Raw genomic sequence first — 22,792 nt, 5'->3', positions numbered from 1 at the left:
TAGACGCGTGCAGTTCCGAAACTACTAGTGCTTTATTCAAAATTGAGCGAACGTTAGAAGCGGCAAGGCCTCCCCTTTAAAATGCTTTTTGGTTTTTGACGATCCGACGTTCCGTTCCGGAGATATCGAAATTTTAATGGAGCGGTAATTTTTAAAAAATTCTCTTATGGCGTTTCCCGTGTTAACGCAGGCTACTAACGCGTATTGAAATTACTAAAACTTTAATTACTTGCAGTTCCGAAATTATTAGTATTTTCTCTATTGTTGAGGCATCGTCAGCAGCGGGGAAGCTTCCTCTTTGAAATGGCTTTTGGTTTTTGACGATCCGACTGTCCGTTTCGGAGATATCGTAATTTATGTAAAAGGTAATTTTTTTAATTCGACTATCTCTGTTCTCGTCTAGCGGAGTCGGACCTCCTTGTCGCACGTGCGTCGCACTGACCTACCCCGCGTACGTGACTGCCGTGACCTAGTTCCGGCGTAGTATTTCCAAGAATTTACTACGCACTGTTTACTATCTACGCGCGCGGGATCAATGAACTCGCGCGAGCGCAACAAAACGTAAACAAAGCTTCGGACCCTTATATCTCCGAAACCAGCCACCGCATCGACTTGAAACTAAAATCCTCATATCTCCGGAACTAATTACGCTATCCACTGGTACAAACGCTCATTTTAAAGGGCATTTAATCCTCTATCCAACGAACCTAACTGCTTTTATAATTTATTTTCCCTTCTATGTTTATTTTGAGATTTACTTTGACACTGTGCACCCAAAGAAGTTTCAGCAATTTTTACTGGTCATTTGGCGAGTCATAGTAAAAATGGTCATACATGAAGTGTCTGTAGGTTTAGTTTCTCTGCTTTGGGGCGATCCAAATACTTGGAACTTAAATTTATTGGTCCAAAAGAACCTCCAGGTGGAATCCAAAAATATCTAATTCATACGATTTAAGGGATAATATAAACCGTTAGTAAGAGATTAATTAACAAATCTAAAGCATAGAAATTCAGAAGCAGACTTCTTAAAAAGAGGGGCACGATCGTGTTTAGGATGTTCCTCCAGCTTCGCGGATCTCGTAGGAACGTTATGGTGGCTCAACCGCGTTTCGACGGAGGCAGCAAGACTCCCGATTGAAATTTCACGAGAGTCGAAGGCAAATAAGAAAATCGAGCTTGCATTCTCTTCGTCTGGGCGCTCGGTATTTCGGTCACGTTTCGCGACGCGCGAAACGGAGAATCCCCGGCGGTGTAACTTCCGGTGGTACCCGGCGACGGTCAAACCGAAGAAGCCAGGAAATCTAGTTTCGTAAACTGCGAGACGAAATCTCGTTACATCGTTAACGGCGAAGTTCCTTAAGTAAAATGGATTTAATGAAATTCGAACGATGTGCGGAACGGAAAAACGAGCTACGCGTTCGAAATTCGGTAAACAGCGGCGGTCCGGTGATCTTAAAACGCTGAAATGACAATCTATATTTATTTTAATTATGAGAAGTGAATCGGTTAATGGCGAAAATTCAATTTGGAGCATCGTCTGTTCTCGACGATGGTACTGTTCGGTATAAAACTTAGCTGATTACACAAATGATGGTTGTTGATTGGAAATCTCAATCTGAAGAGTCTCCGCGAAGGCTCCGGAACGAAGTCTCTTAGCAAGTATCTTAAGGAAGTTTGTTAACAAAGTCTTAGAACGAAGTTCCCTTTTCAGTTCCTGGAATGGATCGTGTCATCCCTTAGCTCGCGTTCTTAGCACGATTTTCCTAGAAAATGAAGCAACTTATCCTCGTTCGAATTATGGGTTCTTATCGTTTAACGAAACAGTCGCTCCTTGACCCTCTTTCTTTATCGAAAATATAATTTACCCACTCGGTTCTCGAGTACCCAGTATTATCACGTTCTAAAGTTATGTTTTAACTTTGATATTAATATATAGAATGTCTCTTCTACAATATGGAATCCAAAATTAATGGTAATATTGACATTATTCCTGAGTTACAGTCATTTGTATAGTGCAGTAGTGTCCACTTGCTTATCTTCGCAGGAAGTGTTAGAAATGGCCGCCATCGACCCAAATGCAAATTTCCGGACGTCGTGTCGTGCAGTTTCGTGTCTTCAAAATGTCCCAGATACCTTGCAGTATTCGATGGTGGCTATTTTCGTCGAACAAACGAGTATTCTTAATTGCAACCAAAAATAAAAATTCAGATCGAGCAAATTAGACACGGAGGTCTTGCAGAACTGTTAGAAAATCGTTCGTTCGAGAACTGACCGGCTACTCGGCGGAAATGGGACCATGCATCGCCGTGCATAAATCACACGCGACGTACAACACGTAACGGGACTTCCAATAATTCATGCAATCGATTACTCAAAAAGTTGACACAACATCGACTCGTTAATCGCTGATTAAGAAAAGCTATCGAACATTCTGTGCAAACAGAGTCGTTTATACTAGGTTCTGATTAATAAATAAGCACTCATTGTTATCTCCAGCCTTATCGTCGCTCGAGGGATCACTGAATTCAGATCTAAAACAGAGTTCCTAGACTCTAATATTGAAAAGCTATTTCGAGAACTGCACATGCACGTCGCGGATATGCATGCAAGAGACATCTGTTATCGTAAAAACACACTGCGTTCGCTTATGTTACAGACCTCTGCAACACTATGAATTCTAAACTAGAACCATCAGTACGATTCGAAGACTCAGGATTCTTTATTAATGGAATAATATTTTCTTATCTCGTTAGTTACGAGAAAGTAGAGTAATTTTGTAACCGAAAAACTAGCGTTTCGCTCCCCCCGTAATCTGTTTGAAAGGGTGGGTTCGCGAAATTCGCAGAAACAATACGAGGCTCGTTTGTTGTCGGCGCCGCGTCGGATTAACGGGTTTATTTAATTCGTCCCGCCAGCGATATTAATTTTCCCCGCCGCGAATGCAAATTGCTTCGTCTGGCTCGTGTTTTCGCCGCCGCGTTCGTAAAACCGTTATGCACCTATGGTTCTCCCGCGTGTGAGCGTGAAATGTTGTTCGCGACGCGTCTGTGCGTAGTGTTTTAACCACGGTCGCTTGGCCCCTCGTTGTACGCGGATACATTAAATTCCCCCGGTCACGTTGCCAGCCAGAACCTCCCCTGTTCGAGGGTCGAAGCAGAACCGTTTAAAATTCGCGTTGTTTCCAAATTGTCTATTTCGGAACGCAAACTTTTGACTATCGTGTCTCCCCTTTGAAACGAAGCAAAACGAAAATTACAAAAGGCAATCTGGTTGTGAATTCTTTTAAAACAAAGCCACGTTTCCGTGAGAACTGGTTGGGTCGGATTATTTTTTGCTTTTCCTAGAACGTAATACGTTTTTCGATAATTGTAAATATTTGTCGTGGATGAAAGGGTTAACTAGGTGGATGTGTAAACGCAGGCTCGCAGTCGACAGCGAAGCAGCGAGCTCCAGTGGTCTTTTGCTCGCGCATTCAGCTTTTTTCACCTCCGCTTTTCACAGTCTCCGCCCCGCAGGAAAGGGTGGAAACCCCGGGGCCCGAAGGTATTGTGTCAGCGATTTTTCAAAACGGTCCGTCGCGTCGTTTGAATATTCATGAAAAGCCAAGGCACGCGTCTGCAACGCGTCTCCGTCGACGGAGAGGTGCATTGAATTCGCGCGACAAACTGCATCCACAGAGAAAAGCCTAGCGTCTCGTCGACGATCACTCGGAATTACGGTGCACCTTCTACAGGGTGTCCCACAAACTGAAAACTGTCTCCTTCTTTCATAAATAGAATAAAATCACGAGTACTCTTCGTTTACTAATTCATTAAAAATTAGACAGTGCACATTTGAAGAATTAGTTGTGATTAAATCGAGCTTTACAGAAAAATATTCTTGAAAAGTACAGAACTCTCAAACTGAAGTTCCTCGTTATTTTATTTTTTTTTGTATAAGTAAATATCTAGTTTCAATATTTTTCTTGGAGGAAGCATCGTAACTATTATTTGCAATTTATTTTTGAGGGTAAAGTTTCGTCAACGAGTTCGATTTGTTTTCTCTGTTCACCTAAAAATACCTGTTTCTTTCATTCTATCCCGTGGTTCTATTTTGTGCAAATTATACTCTTAGAAAAATTCAATTATTTGCCCAATGAAGGGTGGAAAGAATTCACCGTAGCTTCCTGCAATAAATAATACGATAACCAAACAAAAATCGACAAACGATTTTTATTTAGGCATTATTTAGGGCCGATATCGTGCACAAGAAGGAATAGAAAAATGTTCAAACGACTATGAACAGTCGGTTTTACATGCATATCACGTGCGACTGCATATTGTGAGCGTTTGCAACGATACGCATTGCATAACCAGTCCCAGCGACGCGTACGCGTACCTTTGAAGCATCGATAAAGCCTTTGTGACCTGATTCGCCCCGTGGATATCGCGTTTATTTTTTTTTTCTATTTTCTGGAAAATAAATCGCGAGGAATCGAAAGGCTCAGACGCCCGGCGTGGTATCGAGACATCGCGATAAGCAACCCGTTAAAGTTTACGACTTAAATACGAGCGAGGATTTGCTCAAGGGCACCACAAACTTTTCACGCGAGTTTTCCGGGCCAGGAAACGCAAATAGTTCGAGAAACGATCGAAGCGTCCGGAACAAAGTTTCCTACGGGCACTTCCGCGATTTCCGTGGAAACATTATTTTCTCTGGAGTAGCAAACAATGGACCAAGGATCCTCGTATTTTAATTGATAATTTTTCCATAAAATATAAAGCACGAATAAAATTTCGATCCAGCACGCAGGTGTAAAAAAATTGAATTCTCGTTACAATTTTTTCATTTCCGTTATAACTTGTTTGATCAACTTTTATTACATATGAGATCGTAAGTTTGTAATTGGTGAAGTTTTTGGGCAATTTCGAGTTCGATGTTTTTCAAGAATATCTCCATCGGTATCGGTCGAGGAAATCCACGGAGGATTCTTCCGCACGCGTGGTTGGAAAGGAAACCGTCGCTCGCGAGAATCTCGTGGATGGATACGTAATTCTTTTCGGTCGGCCATTCGGTTTCCGGGGTTCCACTGGTTCCCGCAAAAAGTGTCCCGGGCTCGCGACGGGCGGCGGGTAAAATTTATTACCGTTGGGCCGATGGGACTCGCCTTCTCTTGTTCCTTTCCTCTCGCCGTGAATTTCCCTTATCGCGACGCACGTGGTCGACTTCCAGTCTGTCACGGGAGCCGGGATAGCGAAACTGGATGCATCCGCGCCCCACAGAAACCAGAACAATTGGATCCATCGACCGCCGGGAATATCGGACGCTTCCCATTGTACGAACGACGAGTACTCCACGATAACGGGGAATATTGGGAACAGCTAAAATGTAATCGTCGTTAAGTAATTTTGCCTCACGACGATCGACCGTAATCTTCCCAATATGCACCGTGGAGTGCATTTTCTTGCGCGTAGAGTAGTGCAATTTATTCGCCATTCGCGTTGCTCGTTCCTAGAATTCTTGGTTATTGTGTCATGTTCAAAAAGGTCAAAATAGGAATAAAATTATATATTGAATTTTTATAAGTTTGACAACAATTTTGTATTTTATTCCAACGCATAGTTGTAACTTTTTAGTTCGAAAGGGACTCTCGAAAGAAAGTTTTCAAAACCGTTGTAGTGTCCAAAGATATAAAATACAATGCACTTTCTTCTGCATAAAATATTACAATTTATTCGCTATCAACGTTGGTCGATCCTAGAATTCTTGCACTTGGTAATTCAAGTTGCATACATTGAAAGAGGTCAAACAAAAAAGAGTAATATATAAAAGGAGGAAATAAAATAATATATAGAATTTTTATAAGTACCATAACAATTTTGTATTTTATTTCATCGCATGGTAAAGTGAACGTTTGAACTATTTAGTTCGACAGGGACCCCCGAAAGAGAATTTTCAAAGATGTTACGGTATCGAAAGGTGTACAATATAAAAGGAAAGTATCTGTAATATATGAGAAGCGAGAATAAAGTTTTATGATCGTGTCAGGTTATTTTTTGTAGAGCAATACGTTAGTTAAGAAACGGTGGATGCAGCAGCGTGGAAAAAATACGTGTAACCACACATCGGGCGCACACCATCGCAGAGTTTGTCGGAGGCTGTGGAGCCCCCGGCAGGGATAGCGGGGGCTAACTTTCTAAATTATTGCCAGCAATTTATTACACGCTTTGCACGACCGCCTAGCTGTTCTCCCGCGAATCGGTCCGCGGTTTCCGAGCGTATTAATCGGGTCGAGTGTTCCGGGTAAACGGTTAATTCTGCCAGAGACATTGGCCCGAGCAAAAAGTGTACATAACTCTCGCGTGTTTGCACTAGCTCCAATCGACTGGCCTTAAAACCCAAACTCCACCTGATAAAACACCCCCGGAGGCCCCGGAATTCGCTGGAAAACTCTATTAACCCTTAAATTAGCAGCCAACTATCTTCGCGAGATGAATAATAGACTGGGCTCGTTGCTATTCTGGCCTCAAGGCGAAACGTTCAAGGAAATGAATTTGAATAGAATTCATGAATTTTAGTATGGACTCGAAAATGAGAAACATTTTAAGTTGCCTGGTTTGCCCAGAATCGAAATTCTGGTCATGCAAAACTTGGTTAACGCTTCAAGTATTCGACCTTTCTTTCAAACTTTACTTATAAATTTTTAAATGATATTAAGAATGCTGTAAAATTATACACCATTGAACTACCGAACCCTTTTGCTTTTGAGATCAAAAATGTGGCGTGAAAATGTGTAAGATTTTCAGTGTGGTTGTTAGCGGTGCTCGCGAGGCTCGTTAGGTGGGAGCAATTTGCGAAAGTGGTGGGGATAAGTTGGTAACAACCCCGAGGGAGAAAATTCGCGACAACTCGAAAGTCATTACTGTAATCGTTCTGACTGGGAACCGTTCTGCTTGCAGGTGTGCGATTGTCTGGGCGTCAGCAAGGAGTGCGACTACTTCGGGCTGAAGTACCAAAACGCGAAGGGCGAGGAGCTTTGGTTGAACCTACGGAATCCCATAGAGAGGCAAACCGGAGGCGGTGTGGCGCCGTTGAGGTTCGCGCTGAGGGTTAAGTTTTGGGTACCGCCTCACCTGTTGCTGCAAGAAGCCACCAGGTAAGAAGATGTTTCCTTTTTGCGACGAAAACGCCGCTCCGTGGGAGTTTGGAAACGAGGTCCCGCGTAATTAGACGACGAGCAACCAGCCAAAATCCGCCCCGAGCTTCCTACGATCTGCCTGACTTCGTTAACTTGCCGAGCAATCGGGTATTTGAGAGCATCGCGGTGCAAATTAATTGGGGTACATTCGCTATTTCTTTCTCCAAGTTTACTCCATAGAATTCTATGCAGCTCTTAATATAAAATTCAAACTGTTTGTCGCTTGTTCAGAGCTGCAGAAAAATGGATCTCAACTTTCGGTTACAGGTTCGACAAAATTTTCCAGCTCGTAGTTAGCCAGAATTAGATCGATCGATCATTCCGGGCAACTTTGTCCCGCTGTGAGATTTAAAGTTTCTAATAATGACGAGATGAAATTTTCACGGCGCGTCGAAGGGAAGGGAAATATTTTGACGTAGTCGAGGGGAACGACAAGGGGATCGTAGGTGGTGGTAGTCGGAGCTTAGTCGAATCGAAAATTGTTTCCGTGGAATGAATCCCCTCTGTCCCGTGGAACGAGGCGCTGGGAATCGGCCGGATTCACCGGGTTCGCGATTGATAGATCGATAGTTCCGTGAAAGAGCTTTCTTCTCAGGTTCGGCGAGCGAGCACGTACAAAATTGCATGCCAGGATCGAGGTACGGGACCTACTGATTGCGTCGCGGAATATGATCGCTGAATATACAGGGTGCCCGGTAATACGTGCCACAACTCGATACGGGTTTCGTTCCGTGTATCACGCGATTTTCACAAAGAAATTTCTTCGACGCGGAGGGACTTTATTTTACGACGCAATTACGCCAGTGACGACCCTTTGTATCGGGAAACTTCGAGATACGAGCGAAATGGTATTGAAAAATTCCAGACACCAGCAAACACGGATAAATAATATCTAAACGAATAGAAACGGTGCAAGACTCTCTGAGTCACTTTATTCGTTAATTATTTAAACATTCTCGAACGAGAAAAAAGCACATTAAGAATGGTATGAAATAAATTTTATTTTATTAGCAAATACAGACAAATAATATAGTATAAACGAATAGAAATGATGCAAGACTCTCTAAGTCACTTTATTCGTGGATTATTTAAACATTTTCCAACAAAAAATCACAATGATTTTACCAATCCATTAAGAATGGTATCGATGAAATAAATTTTATTTTATTAGCAAACACAGATAAATATTATATAAACGAATAGAAATGATACAAGGCTCTCAGTCGCTTTATTCGTGGATTATTTAAACACAGTGATTTTACCGATCCATTAAGAATGATATCGATGAAATTTTAAGCTGTTAATGTGCGAGAAAAAAGAGTCGAAGTGGTAGTGATAATATTATCATCGCGAAGTCGGAGGGTAGCTTTTGAAATTCGCGCTCGAACGACGAGGGAAAAGTTAAACCGCGAAGCGATCGGATCGGGACGGAATTAATAACATTTATTTCGTAGAGGGAGGCGAATCGACCTTGGGTAAACGATTCCAACGGATCGGAACGTAATTCGGATTAAATCGCGGTCGGTTCGAGCCGGACTTGGCGAAGGTAAACGCGCTACGAGCGACGAGTTCGACGCGCGAATTAATTCGTCGACGAGCTGGCCGCGGTAATTACGCCAGCTGACGCGACGTTCGTTTCGTCGACGCCAACCCGCGTCCAGCAACATGTGTTCCTATATTTAAACTACTGTAAACGTCGAAAAAGCCAGTCAATTGCTGTTCTAATTTATGCCCACTCGTATGAGACTTTTTTTAATTAAATATTTTTCAAGTCTCTAAGTGACTTGGATACGTCCAACTTATATTTATAGATCAAAGAGTGGAAAGCACTTGTGTCGAGTAGTTGGAGGATACTAAATTAAAATAAATCGATTGCACAGATATTCTCTTTCGTTCGGATAACGACTTTCGATCTATTCGACGGATGTCGCGATCGTGCGTCAGAGAGGATATATGAAAACGATCGAAAATAGAACGATGGAAAAATAGCAGCGCGCTTTAATCAAACTTATACGTCGAAAGTTTCCCTGCCAGAACGTCCCACGTCGCAGCGACTTTAGTTAAGCCCCGGGAAAGCCGATTACAGAAATTCGACGTTCTTTCCATGGCATTCTCTTAACTCTCAACTGTATCTGTACACTCTCGTCCCTCCAATTGTCGATAGAGACCAGTGTTGGCCGAACTGTAATCTGATTAATGACTTACGATACACGGCGATTGTCGCACGATTCGTTAAGAATTACAATTTCGATGATACGAATTTTATTATTAAGCAATTCTTTCGACGGTAGACCGTAGTATTATTAATCAGCTCAGTTTCTTTCCCCGAGCCTGTAAATTGATTAGTTCGAAAAGGACCCTTCAAAAAAAAAAATTTTCACATTCGTAGTATTGACTGGAAAGGATCCAAAAGGTATAAAATATAAGAATACTATTTCTTGTCGTTCCTAGAATTCTTGGTAATTACGTCGAAAGAGGTCAAATAAAATAGAATAGTTCGTTAAGAATAACAATTTCAACGATACGAAGTTTATCATCGAGCAATTCTTTTTACGGTGGAACGTAGTATTATTAATCACGAGCGACCACGAGTCAGCTCAGTTTCTGTCCCCTGTAAATTGAAAGCATCGACGAGCCGTTGGAAGAGGTCAAATAAAATAGAATAGCTTGTTAAGAATAACAATTTCAATGATACGGAAGTTTATCATCAAGCAATTCTTTTAACGGTGGAACGTAGTATTATTAATCACGAGCGGCCACGAGTCAGCTCAGTTTCTTTCCCCTGTAAATTGAAAGCATCGACGAGCCGATCGGTTAAACAGTTCGTTGTTCCGTCATATCGGTGTTCATCGTCATCGAAAACCGATCAATCTTCCATTATCCCGATCGTAATCTCCGCGCATCCAGTCTCCCCTGACATATTTTCAAATTGATTCGATATTTCAGGCCACACGCGCGCGCGCGCGAAGGACGCCACTTTATCGCGGAGATATCCTTCCCCACTTCGCGTACGAAGTATCAATTTCTCTAAAATTTCCCGTGACCGTGCAATATCCCCAGCACGAGTGTTAAATATTACAACGAAATATGAAACACGAAGATGCGCGGGGTTTCGAAGTAGGTCGCGAACCGAACACGATCCCCGGGACGAAACTTTAAACGCGTTTCCCTCGGAACAACGTTTTTCCTAGCTCCGCGTTATTTCACGCGGACCGAACGACGTCGATTAACTGTGAATTATACAAGGTGGGTCGGTTCCTTGAAACTTCGAATTAGAATCGAAAACAATTTGCGGGGGGATGACGCGGAAATCGTGGGAAGTTTGGTCGAGCGCGAAACGTCCCTGAGCGATTTAGCGCGTGGAGTTTATTAACATCGTTTGAATATCTCAACGTTCGCGTCTCCGCGGGCCGTATAAATGTCCGTGTCAGACGGCAGAGAGACGAATTAACTTACGATCGTGGTATGAATATTTTATCCGGGCGTCAAACGCGAATGTGAACCCTGGCCGCGGGGAAACCTGGCGGATCCCCGTCGACGAGATTAAAAGCGAACGACTCGTTAAAACCGAGGCCGTGGACCGGGAATTAAGAGGGAGAAACGATTAATATTTTTCGGTAATAAGAGCACGCTTGACTATTCATCGCCACCCGGTGGGTATTCGCCCGGCGACGGTAGAATTTCATTAAGGCGAAATTGATCATTCGGTCTTGCTTTATGCAAGCTAACTGTGAAATATATGTAGGTTAGCCTTTGTACCGCGCTATGTGGATAAATTCTATCGCGTTACCGTAGCTTCCGGCGGCCTGGAATCGAACGATAAATAATATTTTCGGGGCACATCGATCCTCGAACTTGGGAACACTGATTTACGGGGCCGCCATATCGCGAAACTTGCTGTAAACTTAGTATTGTGCTAACGAAAGATGCTCTCTGGACATGTCGAAATGTCCCCTACGATATTAAAATTATTTTTCTAGAAGATCGAAGATCCAGAAACTCAAATTTGTGCATTTCCTTTGCTGTGTAGAAACAGACAAGTTCTTAAGTAGTGGTAAATCGTAGAATTTCGTATTGGTTTTATTCCGAGGGTGGACTGAACTTGATGAAAGGGCGGAATTAGCCCCGCGGATCGAACTTCGTGCACAGGTCCGCGACGGAACAAAGCGTGTAGTCGCGGAAACGGCCGGTGCAGGATTGGGATTTAGATTTGGCGGCCGTTTGCCCGCGGGGAATATAAATCAGTGGTTATTACAATGGTATTGTCGCGAAGCGCACCGAGTTCCGCGTGTTTGCGCGACCGCGTTGTGTTCCGCGATATTGAATACCAGCGACGCGAGACAATACGTTTGTTTCGAACGCGTAAATCTCGCGTTTTAACGCCATTTGCGTCCCGCTTTTATCTCACCGCGAAAGTATTAATTTCTTGAACAAGAATATAATACGTTTGATAAGTTGTAGACCAATTCTCCGGCTCAACTTGGTAATTTCTCGCGATTTACCCGGTCGTAAGATGTAACTTGGCGCGTTTCGGTTAAAAAATCGCTGATTTCGCGGTTACCCTTGGCAGATGGAACAGGTTAAGACGTAAAAGGAGGAGGTTGAAGCACGAGACGGTAGATTCATTAGGGATGCTCGACATAATTTCGAGTCACTCGTTTGCAAATCATCCTATCCCCAGGAGCGACTTAACGAGCGCGACGTACACTAATCGTTTCCCGACTCGGTATAAACGAAGCATATAATTGAAACGTAGACTCACCCGCGCCCAGCTGGGGCTGCCTTGCGTACAAATTATATTTTAATTTTCAATCCCCCGGTCGTGTTTTCCTAGAGAACGCCGGAGAGCCGTTGAAGTATTACGTTCGACTTTCTTTCGCAAATTGACGACCAACTTTTTTATATCGCTGAAAAGTTCCCAGTGGGTCGTTCAAACATAAAATCGCTTCGAGCCGTACCCTTTTCGCCCGGTAATCGCGGGAACGTAAATATTTTTTCGAAATTATTAGTACGGTCGAGAACTTGGATCAAACGTCCGAATGTAAAAGCTTACGTAAGCGAATAAAATTATTCAGCTGCCAATAATGGTGCGCTTAGGATCGTTATTTATTTGACAGATCCCATTCCAGGGCGCTCGCCTATTTGGAAATGCTAATAATTCATGTGTCGCGATTAAATAAACATATCGACATGTATAATCTCGCGCACAGAATGTTATTCGAATAATAGATAACCGATAAAACCTCGTCTATAGCGTCTTGCCCGTGATGGATAGTCGATCGAACGGTGAAGTTCTCGCTCGTTCGTTGCAAAGTATATCAATCCACGACAGAAACTTTTATTCCGATTTAACGGGCAAACGAATAAATAATGTCGTTTGTTTTTTTTGATCGCGGTGTATCCTTTCGACGAACGTGGCCAACGATTCATAGTTATTGCATCCCGCAAACCAGTACGAGATCCACCATTTATCGTCGGTTTAATGCAATCCCGACGATATTCTTCACCGATACGACGTCCGACGTATATTTCAACGTCGTATCCGTACCGATTGAATTGAGATTTATCGGCGAAAATTACTTTTGACCGCTGTTCCGCCGTTCGATCGAACCGATCTCTCGCAAAAACAATTCCACCCTGTCGATTTGTCTTCGAGACGAAGTGCTTCATCGTCGCAACGCGACCTTTCGAACCAAATTCGATTAATTGACGTCGAACGGTTCCGATATTTACTTCCCCGTTAAGATCTACATTTGCCCATATTTCAGCGTGTCGGTTTCGCTTTTGGCTTCCCGAAGCTTTCTCAGCAACGAAATCCGAAGTTCCGCGTCGACGTATTCGCGTGCAGCGTGACAAGAAATCAATGTAAAATGGATACTCCACGATTCTTGAAAATTCCCCGATGCGATTTTCCTCTGTCGCGAGGCAATTCCATCTGGCGATGTTGTCTCGGTATAATATTCTTTCCTCTCTAGATCGTGTTGCAACTTCTGACTATACCCGTTCCTCGACAGAATCAGATAAACATCTCTGAAGAGACGTTTTCTATTCACTCGCGACGCTACATCGTGCGGTGGTCGTTTTGTCAGATAAAAACATTTCAATTTTTTACAATACCATCAAAATACAAATTCACGCCGATTGTATAATCAATAGGAATCGCTGAAACTCCCTTGAACGCATAGAGTCAAAGTATACGACAAAATAAACATAGAAGACAGCACAAATAATAATAGTTGATGCAGTCATCTGATAGAGGATGAAATCCCCTTTAAAATGAGCGTTCGAACATGTCGATAGCTTTATTAGTTCCGGAGATATGAGGCTTCAAAGAATTTGTTTACGTTTCATTGTTTACGTCGCGTTGTCAATGGTCGCACGTGATCGTAGTAAATAGTAAACGTGACATCATTCATCACTCGGTCAGTGGGTCAACGTGCGACAAGGAGGTCCAGCGCGACGCGTCAGACGGAGACAGCGATAGTCGAATTAAGAAAAATTACCATTTACATAAATCGCGATATCTCGAAAACGGAAAGTCCGATCGTCAGAAACCAAAAAGCATTTTAAAGAGGAAGGTTCACCGCTTCTAACAGTGGATTAATAATTAACAAAACACCGGTAGTTTCGGATCTGCACGCGTCTAAAGTTTCACTATTTTTGTGGGCAAGACAGGCTACCATAGGAAGAATATACAATAAAAATAAAAGTGAATATTGAAAAATTCATTGCACGTACACTATAAGAAAAGCCGTGAAGTTAAATGGCGCTAAAGTAACATTATATGCCCGAAATTCTAAACGAAATTTTTAAAACTGTCGTTTGACCGGTCGTAAGTGGGTTTAGTGTTAAAGTTCGCATTGTTTCGTTGGATAGCCGATCCCCAGCCTCGTTCCTTTCGCAGTGCAGCTTCCGGAAGTTCGTCACGGCGAAATCGCCGGATAGAAAATTTGACAGCCTTTTACGATGTCCCGTAGTCCGGCGTTTTCGAGCGGGGGTGGATGGAGCTAGCGGAGACGTGGCTTTGAGAGTTCTCGTTTGAATTTCGACGACCGTCTCTCGCTTAACCTTTAAGAGGACGTAACTTGGAATATCTAAAGGACTCGAGAATGTTCGTCGGGGTCGAGGGGTGGCCAGCATAAACTCGCGATTTTCGGGCTCGCGTTCGAACGGGTACCCACTCGAAACTCGGTCGGGCAACTTCCAGAAAGCTCTGGCCACCCCCTTCCCAGCGTCTCGCGACGTGGATCTAAGTGCATAATTTACTGCGATTGAGAGCTCGTTGAACCATGATACTGCTCAATCCCGGCGAACGAGAGATCCCGACGCCTACGCGAAAATAAGCACTCGATGTTAAGTCGATTCGTCGATATCGAACAAACGGTACTTCGTTTACGATACTTCGATAATGTATAGATTCCGAAGGGGTTTAATAACAATTCCAGCCAACGATCGAATTTCGTTGTAAAAGTAACGCGTTCTGGAAATATTGTAAATTTAATAACGCTTGGGTCGGACACGGATGCAATAAAATGTTGGGGAGAAAAAGACAGTAGACGTGCATATTAAAAACGATCCGACGGTTGAAACGTTAATGGTTTCGGAATATATCGAAACCGTTGGCGTCATAAATTTCGCGATTACCTACTATCCAGGCAGGTATTACGCGGAATTTTAATCGGGGGGGGGGGGAAAAGAACGAAATCCAACGCGATATTATGCAATATTATGGAAATATATGTGCAACGATAAATTAAGTACGAAGGTACACGAGCATCAATATGGCCATCGTGAACCAAGATGGCGTCCTACAGCTGCAGTCTCGATCTATTCCAATAATTCTCGTTAATAAATAAATAATTGCTTTATTAGTAGCTCGCGAATGGTAACTTTTGCAGCGGTATCTCGGAAATTATCCAGTTATCCTGCAAAACTAGGTTAAAATGGGGCATGTCGACTCTCCTCCCTTGTCGTTAATTCATTGCACGAACGCGTTGAATCGTGCGAACTCGAAGGGAGGCTCGTCGTGTTTTGGCACGCTAATTGCACGCTCGGGAGCAAAGCGGAAAAGGGGAGGTCCCTCGAAAGCGTGTAAAACTATACGACGGTTGCTTGCGTTTCGAACAACGCGGTCAGAGACGCGAATCGAGTCGAACAGCTTCGTTCAGAAATTTATCTGTCTCCGTTTGTTTACGGAATTCGACGAAACCCCGACGTAACGCGATTCTATATCTCACCTGGAAGCCACGAGGTGAAAAGTTCCCGTTACTTGGGATCGTTTCCCGAAATTTCGAGCATCGTTGCATATCCAGAGGGCGCAGAGTTATGGAAATGTATTCCGATTTATATTTGATTTCGCGTTTCGGGCTCGCATAACTCTCGGGGGAAACTTTGCCGAAAGGAGCAGCGCCACCGTTAAAATCGTTATTTTGGAGCTTGGGAACGTCGGGGCGTGTTGCATTCCGTAAACTTATTGGAATACAGTGAAATCACGCTGTGGCCTCTATTCCTATTTCTCGCGTTGATATCGACAATTTTTTGCGGAATTAAGAAACCTCCATATCTTAAACTTTGACACGATTACGAGTCATCGATCGAAGATATAAGTCTTTAAGCTTTTAAAAAATGTCGATTCTTCGTCCACCCGAGTCTCGATCGAATGGCCAGGCGTTATCAAACTCGTTTCTCTGCGATTTCGCGTTATATTTCAATACCCATGGGGGATTATCTTAGGTAATTTACGATCATTGAAAGCCATCGGGCGTAAAACTCGCGAAATCATAATCTGATACGGGTCGGAGTTTCCGTGCTAGGAACGATCGCGAAACCATTAAAGTTTTCTATGCACTTTCTGGTAACCCCTTCGGGGTAAAATTCTGTTATTAAACTACCCCTCGCTTAGCCAAGTTTCCAACGGAACTCTCTAAACAATTTTTAAATACCTGGAAGCTGTTTGCTGTACTCGAAAGCCAGTGTCCGCGGGTTAAACGGTCGTCTGGTTTACTCGGTTCCTCGCTCGATGTATAAACTTTTTACGCTTCCGGCGTTAACGAAAGTCGTCTTAAACATTATACCCCTTTGCCTTGTTCTATCCGAGGATTCATCCTTTCGAAGCTTATTATTTTCGCCGTCTGTTCTTTTGATGTCGGCATTAAACGAGATTTTACCCTCGAAACGTGAAAGACGAGGAAATTAAAATTCGAGAATTTATAATAGTCGAATTCCACCGATGCCTTCGAACGAGGCGAAAAACATCAAAGAGATCTCAAATGCACGTCTGCGTCGTTGATAATTGCACGAGCAGCTATCACAATCAACGTTCGTATCCACGGCTCATTACACGGATACCAACTATGGTTGGCATTCGTATACCGCGGGTCCTCGTGCAAATGCCAACCATACTCGACGTTAGGAACGAATGGATTAATGTCAGGGCCACGAAAACGACGAAGATAATTAACTCGCGGATCCAATCAGTACGTCGGTGTCGCGTCCGAAATGGATTCAGGGAATTATTAGGTGGAACCCAGCTGCATCTGTTGCATTGGTTCGTTCGTGAGAACACACGGGGACCGTTGATCTATGGAAACTATACGTAGGCGTGGACTTAGATCGATCGAGAGCATAGTGCCCCGGAGTGCAACGACCGTCGAGTGCAAACTCGACCAGTGGCGGAATCCCGTTTTCGCGAAATTCGGAATAACCCCGATCTTTTACCAATTAATATTGCTCTAATTATCAGCGAAGCGCGGGGCCGCGAATTAATGACTAATTTCGAACGACGTGCCATTGCAGACACATAATTAAACTCACGTGATATTCAATAGTGTTTCATTAAACTTCTGTTTCTGGTAATTCGCTATGAATTAAAGGAAAACTTGTTTATTGAAACTGGTGTCTATTTTTTTAATACATCGAGATATATAAGGGCTGAAATTAAAAGTAAAACTTGTCGTCGGTTGCGTCACGTTGAACACCATCAGTTCTCGTTCGATCAGCGAAGTGCAGCTGCATTGGGCCGCGTGCATCACGGGATGGGTTACCGCCTGGAGGGAGAAAACGTAATTTATATGGAATTATTATTAATAGGTATCATTATATCTCCTGTAGGTTTGTTAATTGGGTATTAATTGGTTCGTTAATATTAAATATAATACTACACAATTAAAAATAACAGTAGTGTAATAATTAGGAAGACTTGGTAAAAATAAATGGAGAAATAAAATTCATAAGATCATCGCCAATTATAGCAGTGTGTACGAGTACGAGTGGGGGGAATAACTGTGTACATAATTTAAATAAAAAAAAAGTATGAACGGGGGTTGTAGCTTTTCCATTCTTCCACATTTTCCGCCCTCAAGAAATACGTGGCCCGCTCGAAGGGGTAGTAGGAAATACGGCCGCCATTGAAAATGTCTGGAAATGTTAGGAAACGAACGGAAGCCCTGCTAATTAACGCCGAGCACCGGTAGAAGGAACGCGATTACGACGAAAACCGAAAATTTCGCAAAATTAAACATTTTCCGTGCCCACTTCGGGATTGTCGGTCGAGCGGGGAATTCGACGATGGCGAAAAAAGGGAAAACTTTGAAAAAAAAAAAAAAAAAAGAACACAGGTCGTGTGTACCTATACGAGATCCCGTAGGTAAGGGGAGAATTGCGTTCTCGAGATTTCGTTTACCTCGACTTTCGCAGTGAATCTCGCTTTGTAATCCAGTGGTATTACGAGCTACTCACCTCTCGAGCCTCGTTCCGCCGTTGGATTATTCTCGTCTGCCTCTTGGAAAAATTCCGCCGCAGACTTTTCACGGGACGAGAAAAAACGCAATTGACTCTCGGCGGGAATTGCACGCGAGCCTAAAACCGGCGTTATCGTTGCAGAGCACGGCGTTACACTCGGTAAACCAGTGTTTTTCGAACTCTTTCGGATCCTGCCTCGAGCATCAAAGACGTCCACGGCGTAAAAGAACGTGAAGAACAATTGGGGGATTTTTTTACTATGCTTCTGACTATTTTTAAAACGTTGGAAAACGATGTATACTCTGATAGTGATTTACAGACTGGGTAGAGAACTTTTAATAAATAATTTCTCCAAATTGAGGACTTCAAACACTAAGACTATGTTAAAATATGTAACTATCGATTTTATGTAAGAGTATACGAAAATTTTAACTAGCTAGAGCTGAAAAAGGGCAATTGACTCGACGAAAACTGCATATGAAACGAGTCGTCTTTGCGGGCTGAGAGCTCTGCATTTGGCGTCGTCGTTTCGAAACTTTGATTGCTCGCGCGTTGTGTTGTCGAAGAACTTGCACGGGTTACGGTTAATGCTTACGCGACTGATGTAATAAGTAATTAATTATCAAAGAGAATGCTAAAGCGTCGAGAGATTTGTTCGAGCATCGATATAGGAGTTTTATACGGAATACCGTAATAAAGAAGTTTTGGGGGGTGGAAAAAAAGAAACGAAAATCAGAGACCTGTTGAACGTTGCACGAATCGTGTGATCGCTCTTCGAGAGATCGACGAACCAATTAAAGGTGCAGTCTGATATTTCGAACTGAAAATCGAGGGCTCTTTAAATTTCTGTTTGCTGGAATAATTGGATCAGAATGAAAATTAATACAGAAAATTATATATTTTCCTTTATTTCCTGCTTGTATTATGCAAAGTTCCACTGATGAAGCGAGAGCATTTCTGTTTTATTATTTTTCGATAAAAAGCGAGAACTCTGCAGGGCTCTCTGCGATTAATAGACTCGAAGGTACAGCGTTTCGAAGCACTGGTAAAAATATGCTAAAAATCGCGTAAAAATGCCTCAATTTTACGTTGTCTCGTTAAGCACGTGCAGTTTTTTAGCTCGACTTTGAAACGTTACGTCTGCACATTTATGACAGAGAGTTCCGCGGAATCTCGTATTTTTCGTTGGGAAATAAAAGAATATCATTTCGCTGAGGCTGAACAATGCATCGGTTCCTTTTTAAATCCATTGCGTTACAAAATTATTTTATTATTTCCTTTCACCGACTCGACGATCAGAAACAAATTTGTGGTCTCTGGGAGCATCTTTATGAAACGATAATTGATGTTTTTCACTTTTATAGATAATATCTTCAGAGTCTATTTCGTCGAGTACGTTTCCACAGGTTGTGGTTTAGAACAGAGTTACCTTGCTCGCGTAAAATGACGAAAAGGGCACGTAGGAGGATCGGGGACGAATAATTGAGGCGTTCCAACGTTTGTACATTAAGATCAGGCAAAGACAATGGTCGTACGGCGGTGTTGCGATGAGAAGTTCCCGCCGAGTTCTGCGGCGCAACGAAACGTGCCCGTAACTGCGGTATCGGTCGGAAACGGAGATACAATCGGAGTTTCTGAATTGAATCCCGTCGAGTGAATCGAGTTCCAGGATTACAATCGATGTTACAGCCACGTCGAGATTAAATCGAAACGCTAACATTAGCTTCCACGTCTCTTACGGATCGTTCGAAAATACGGTTAAAATGGAAACATCCGAGAACTACGGGAATAAAAACATTTGCCCTGCACGTACACCGTTCGACCAACAGTTTAAGTTTGAACGTTGCACGGGGAAGAGATTGAACAAGCGACGCGATTATCAGTCAACGATCTTTCGAATAGTTATGCGTTTCGAAATCGGGAACATCTGTCGAAACGCGTCGGTTTCGGTTGATTCATACTTATAAACGAGCTCGAGCAGCGGTGGCCAAGAAACCGATTTAGCTCGCGGCGGATAGGTAATTCATAGCGGCCGTTTCGAGCTGGAAAACGCACACTGTGAAATTACCGCGTCCAGATGAAAACGACCTCGTCCGCTTGAATTACTTAGACGCGGAACGCTGACGTTGGCCGCGACTTCGACGATGTCCCCGGTTTTCGGGGACAAAGCGAATTTCGTCGTTACTCGACCAGTTGAAAGTTTAACGCGGCGAACGACCACGGACGATTACACCGCCGATGTAGAAACAGTCGCGGTCTGTCCCTTTCCGGGACGGTTATTAATATTCTCGCGATTACTTTATTCGTAAACACTAATTCGATGTTCAAAGAATTGGATGAATATTCGTTTTATATATTGAGAGATTTGGGGGTTTGTATTTGAATAAATTAGAAATATAATTTGTCGACGGTTGTGGTTCGTTGGACACAGTGGTCCTCGTCTGGTTATCGAAGTGCAGCTGCATTTGGGTCGCGTGCAGTACAGGATGGGTGGTTACCGCTTGGAAGAAAAAAAGACGTATTCTCGTTGGGATTATATTCGTTGTATGTTGTTTATATTATAGATCTCTATCGATTGTTTAATTGACCATTACTAGACCGGGGTTACTGATTAAAAGAAAAACTACTTTGTAAATAGAAATAATACACAGTATAATAAAACAAAATTTGATGAGAATAAATAAATATTCATAAAAAGCAGGCAGCCGCAAGTGTTCTTCGAGTATACAAGTAATTGGTATAGGAAAGGGTTATATGACGAAAACTTTCTATACTTCGATGGGGAATAAAATCTTTTCCAGAAACTTTAATCTTCCGCGAGAACGGTACAAAAAGTTCTCGATTAAGGGATATTCCCCCAGGACCCGGTAATCCCCCAGGGGATTGTGGCCGCTTGTTCTCGAACTGGCGCCATAATTTACAACGGCAAATCGAGCGAACGGGGGGGTGGTGTTCCCTTCGTGCAAATGCACGAGTGTAACCGGTAGTAGCGAGAACGGCGGGGTAACGCGGCGACTAAATCGTTTGGTAAATCGAGACGCAAATTCTGCACAAACCCGTCGAGCTCGCGGTTGCTTGCGAGACAGAAACCTCTCTCCCCCGTCTTAACGGGAACGCTCAACTTCTCGCTGAGCTCTGCGGTTACTTTATTAACCCAGAACTTTAAGAAGCAAGTTTCCCCGACCGTGGAACCTCCGCGGAACGCCAAGACGAACGTGCGAAGTAAAGGCAAACGAAACTACGGGAAAGACCTCTCTCTCGAGTTATTTGCGCGAGCGTCTAACGCCGACGAATCGATCGAAGGTAAATAAAACAGAAATTTCGAGGACTTTATGGCGCGCGTCCCAGTCGAGACGAAAGAGTTACCTACCTATGGCCGAAAGTCACGAATTTCAGGCAATTTGCTTCGCTATTTGGAATCCATTATTGACTATCTCGCGAAAGCAACGAAAAGTTAAGAAATTAACGAAGCTCGTTGAAATACTTGCATTGGAAATAAACTTTAGCCCTCCGCCATCTTGGTCCCACAACAGTTATCGCAAATTAATCCAGAAAATACTGATTTTAATTATCGAACCGTTGAATGGGCTCTTTAAAATTATTATCCAGCTAACGTACAGAGTTTCGTGTCTTTTAAATTTATCTTTGCTCGTCGATAGCTAGAAAGGAAGTATTTTGGCTCCCGTCAGCAAGTTCCTTCGCCGCCATTTGTTAACAATAAGTCGTTCGCCGGATAGAGACAGAGTTCCGGGGGATTCGCGAGTTCGAGCAGAACCAATATCATCGTCGGCGATGACAAATGTCGCGCAGTTGCGTCTCTCTTCTTGCTCGTTTCGTGGGATCGTAGATCACACATCGAACTTCCCGACCCGATAACTTTCGAGCGACGAGGACGACGCGTCTTCCGGACTGGATCCGCCGCGCTGAATAACGTTTTTATTTTCTTTCCCCGCGGTAGGAAGTCGTTTGATTTTGCGGTAACGCGACGACAGGCTCGTTAACGGGGGAAACGCGATCGTTTCGCGGCCGGGCCAATCAGGATTTTCGGTTCTCCGTTCGTGGGAACGACTCTCGTTTTTCAAATTCCGGGATGATTCGCGTCGGACTAGGCAAAATTACCGCTTCGTCCCCGGGGCTGCTCGGATCGATGCAACCCCCGTTTATTTTCTCGCGAGAATCACGGCCAATCGCGACGAACGTGTAGGAGTTTGCTTTGCACGGCTACGCGACTCGAATTTCGAAAATCGAAGATCGTTCGACCTAGATCGTACTTCTCAAAATACACTTGCGTTTTATTAAATCGGAAATTCGAGACTTGCGTCGCGCAGTCGTCGTTGAGGAGGATCCCAGTCGATCGATCAAACTGTTGATCGATCCGACAATAAACCGGAACACGATCGATCCACAGTATAATAGCGAATCTACCAATGAAATTCGAGTATCGGTGTCTCTTAAACCCCCCCGAAACGATGAAATTTTGGAATATTTCTTACGTCCGCGCGTGAAATAAAAACTTGATTTCGAACGAATCTTTTTCGTTTTTTTATGGGTGGTCGTGGACGCGTCGAAAGCGTTTGGAAACCACTATAACTTGCAGAGGCAAACACGACCAGCGTTCCCATCGAAGTTTGCCATGCCGCAACGGCGGATGCTATTCGAATTTCGGGGGAAGTTTATCAAAACTCTGTCGATCGACAAACCGCACCGATCCAGCAGTATCTCGAACGTTTCTGCCTCGGTTCAGTATCCGTACAAATTAATTTCTCCCGCGAGCTATTTTGGACGCGCCGTGGATTACCCCGACGAGATCCCCTGTTGCATTTTCCATTAATGCGACGCTCCGGACGCGAGACCATGGCAGCGGATCCGTAAACC

At 43.4% G+C, this 22,792-nt stretch overlaps 1 protein-coding gene across 1 annotated transcript in view; it reads left to right on the top strand.

Annotated features, from left to right (window-relative positions):
* The window catches only part of LOC122395511 (E3 ubiquitin-protein ligase MYLIP), a 112,748-nt gene that overhangs the window by 83,835 nt on the left and 6,121 nt on the right, over nucleotides 1-22,792 (top strand). The window contains exon 2 of the mRNA XM_043393131.1: nucleotides 6,939-7,135. Coding sequence (XP_043249066.1) covers nucleotides 6,939-7,135 — 197 coding nt within the window. The remainder of the gene's footprint in view (nucleotides 1-6,938; nucleotides 7,136-22,792) is intronic.

Source organism: Colletes gigas, unplaced genomic scaffold (assembly GCF_013123115.1).
Source record: "Colletes gigas isolate AHSC1104 unplaced genomic scaffold, ASM1312311v1 Colletes_gigas_Sc00001, whole genome shotgun sequence".
NCBI classification, from domain to species: Eukaryota; Metazoa; Arthropoda; class Insecta; order Hymenoptera; family Colletidae; genus Colletes; species Colletes gigas.
This window is presented reverse-complemented; position numbering and strand designations above follow the sequence as displayed.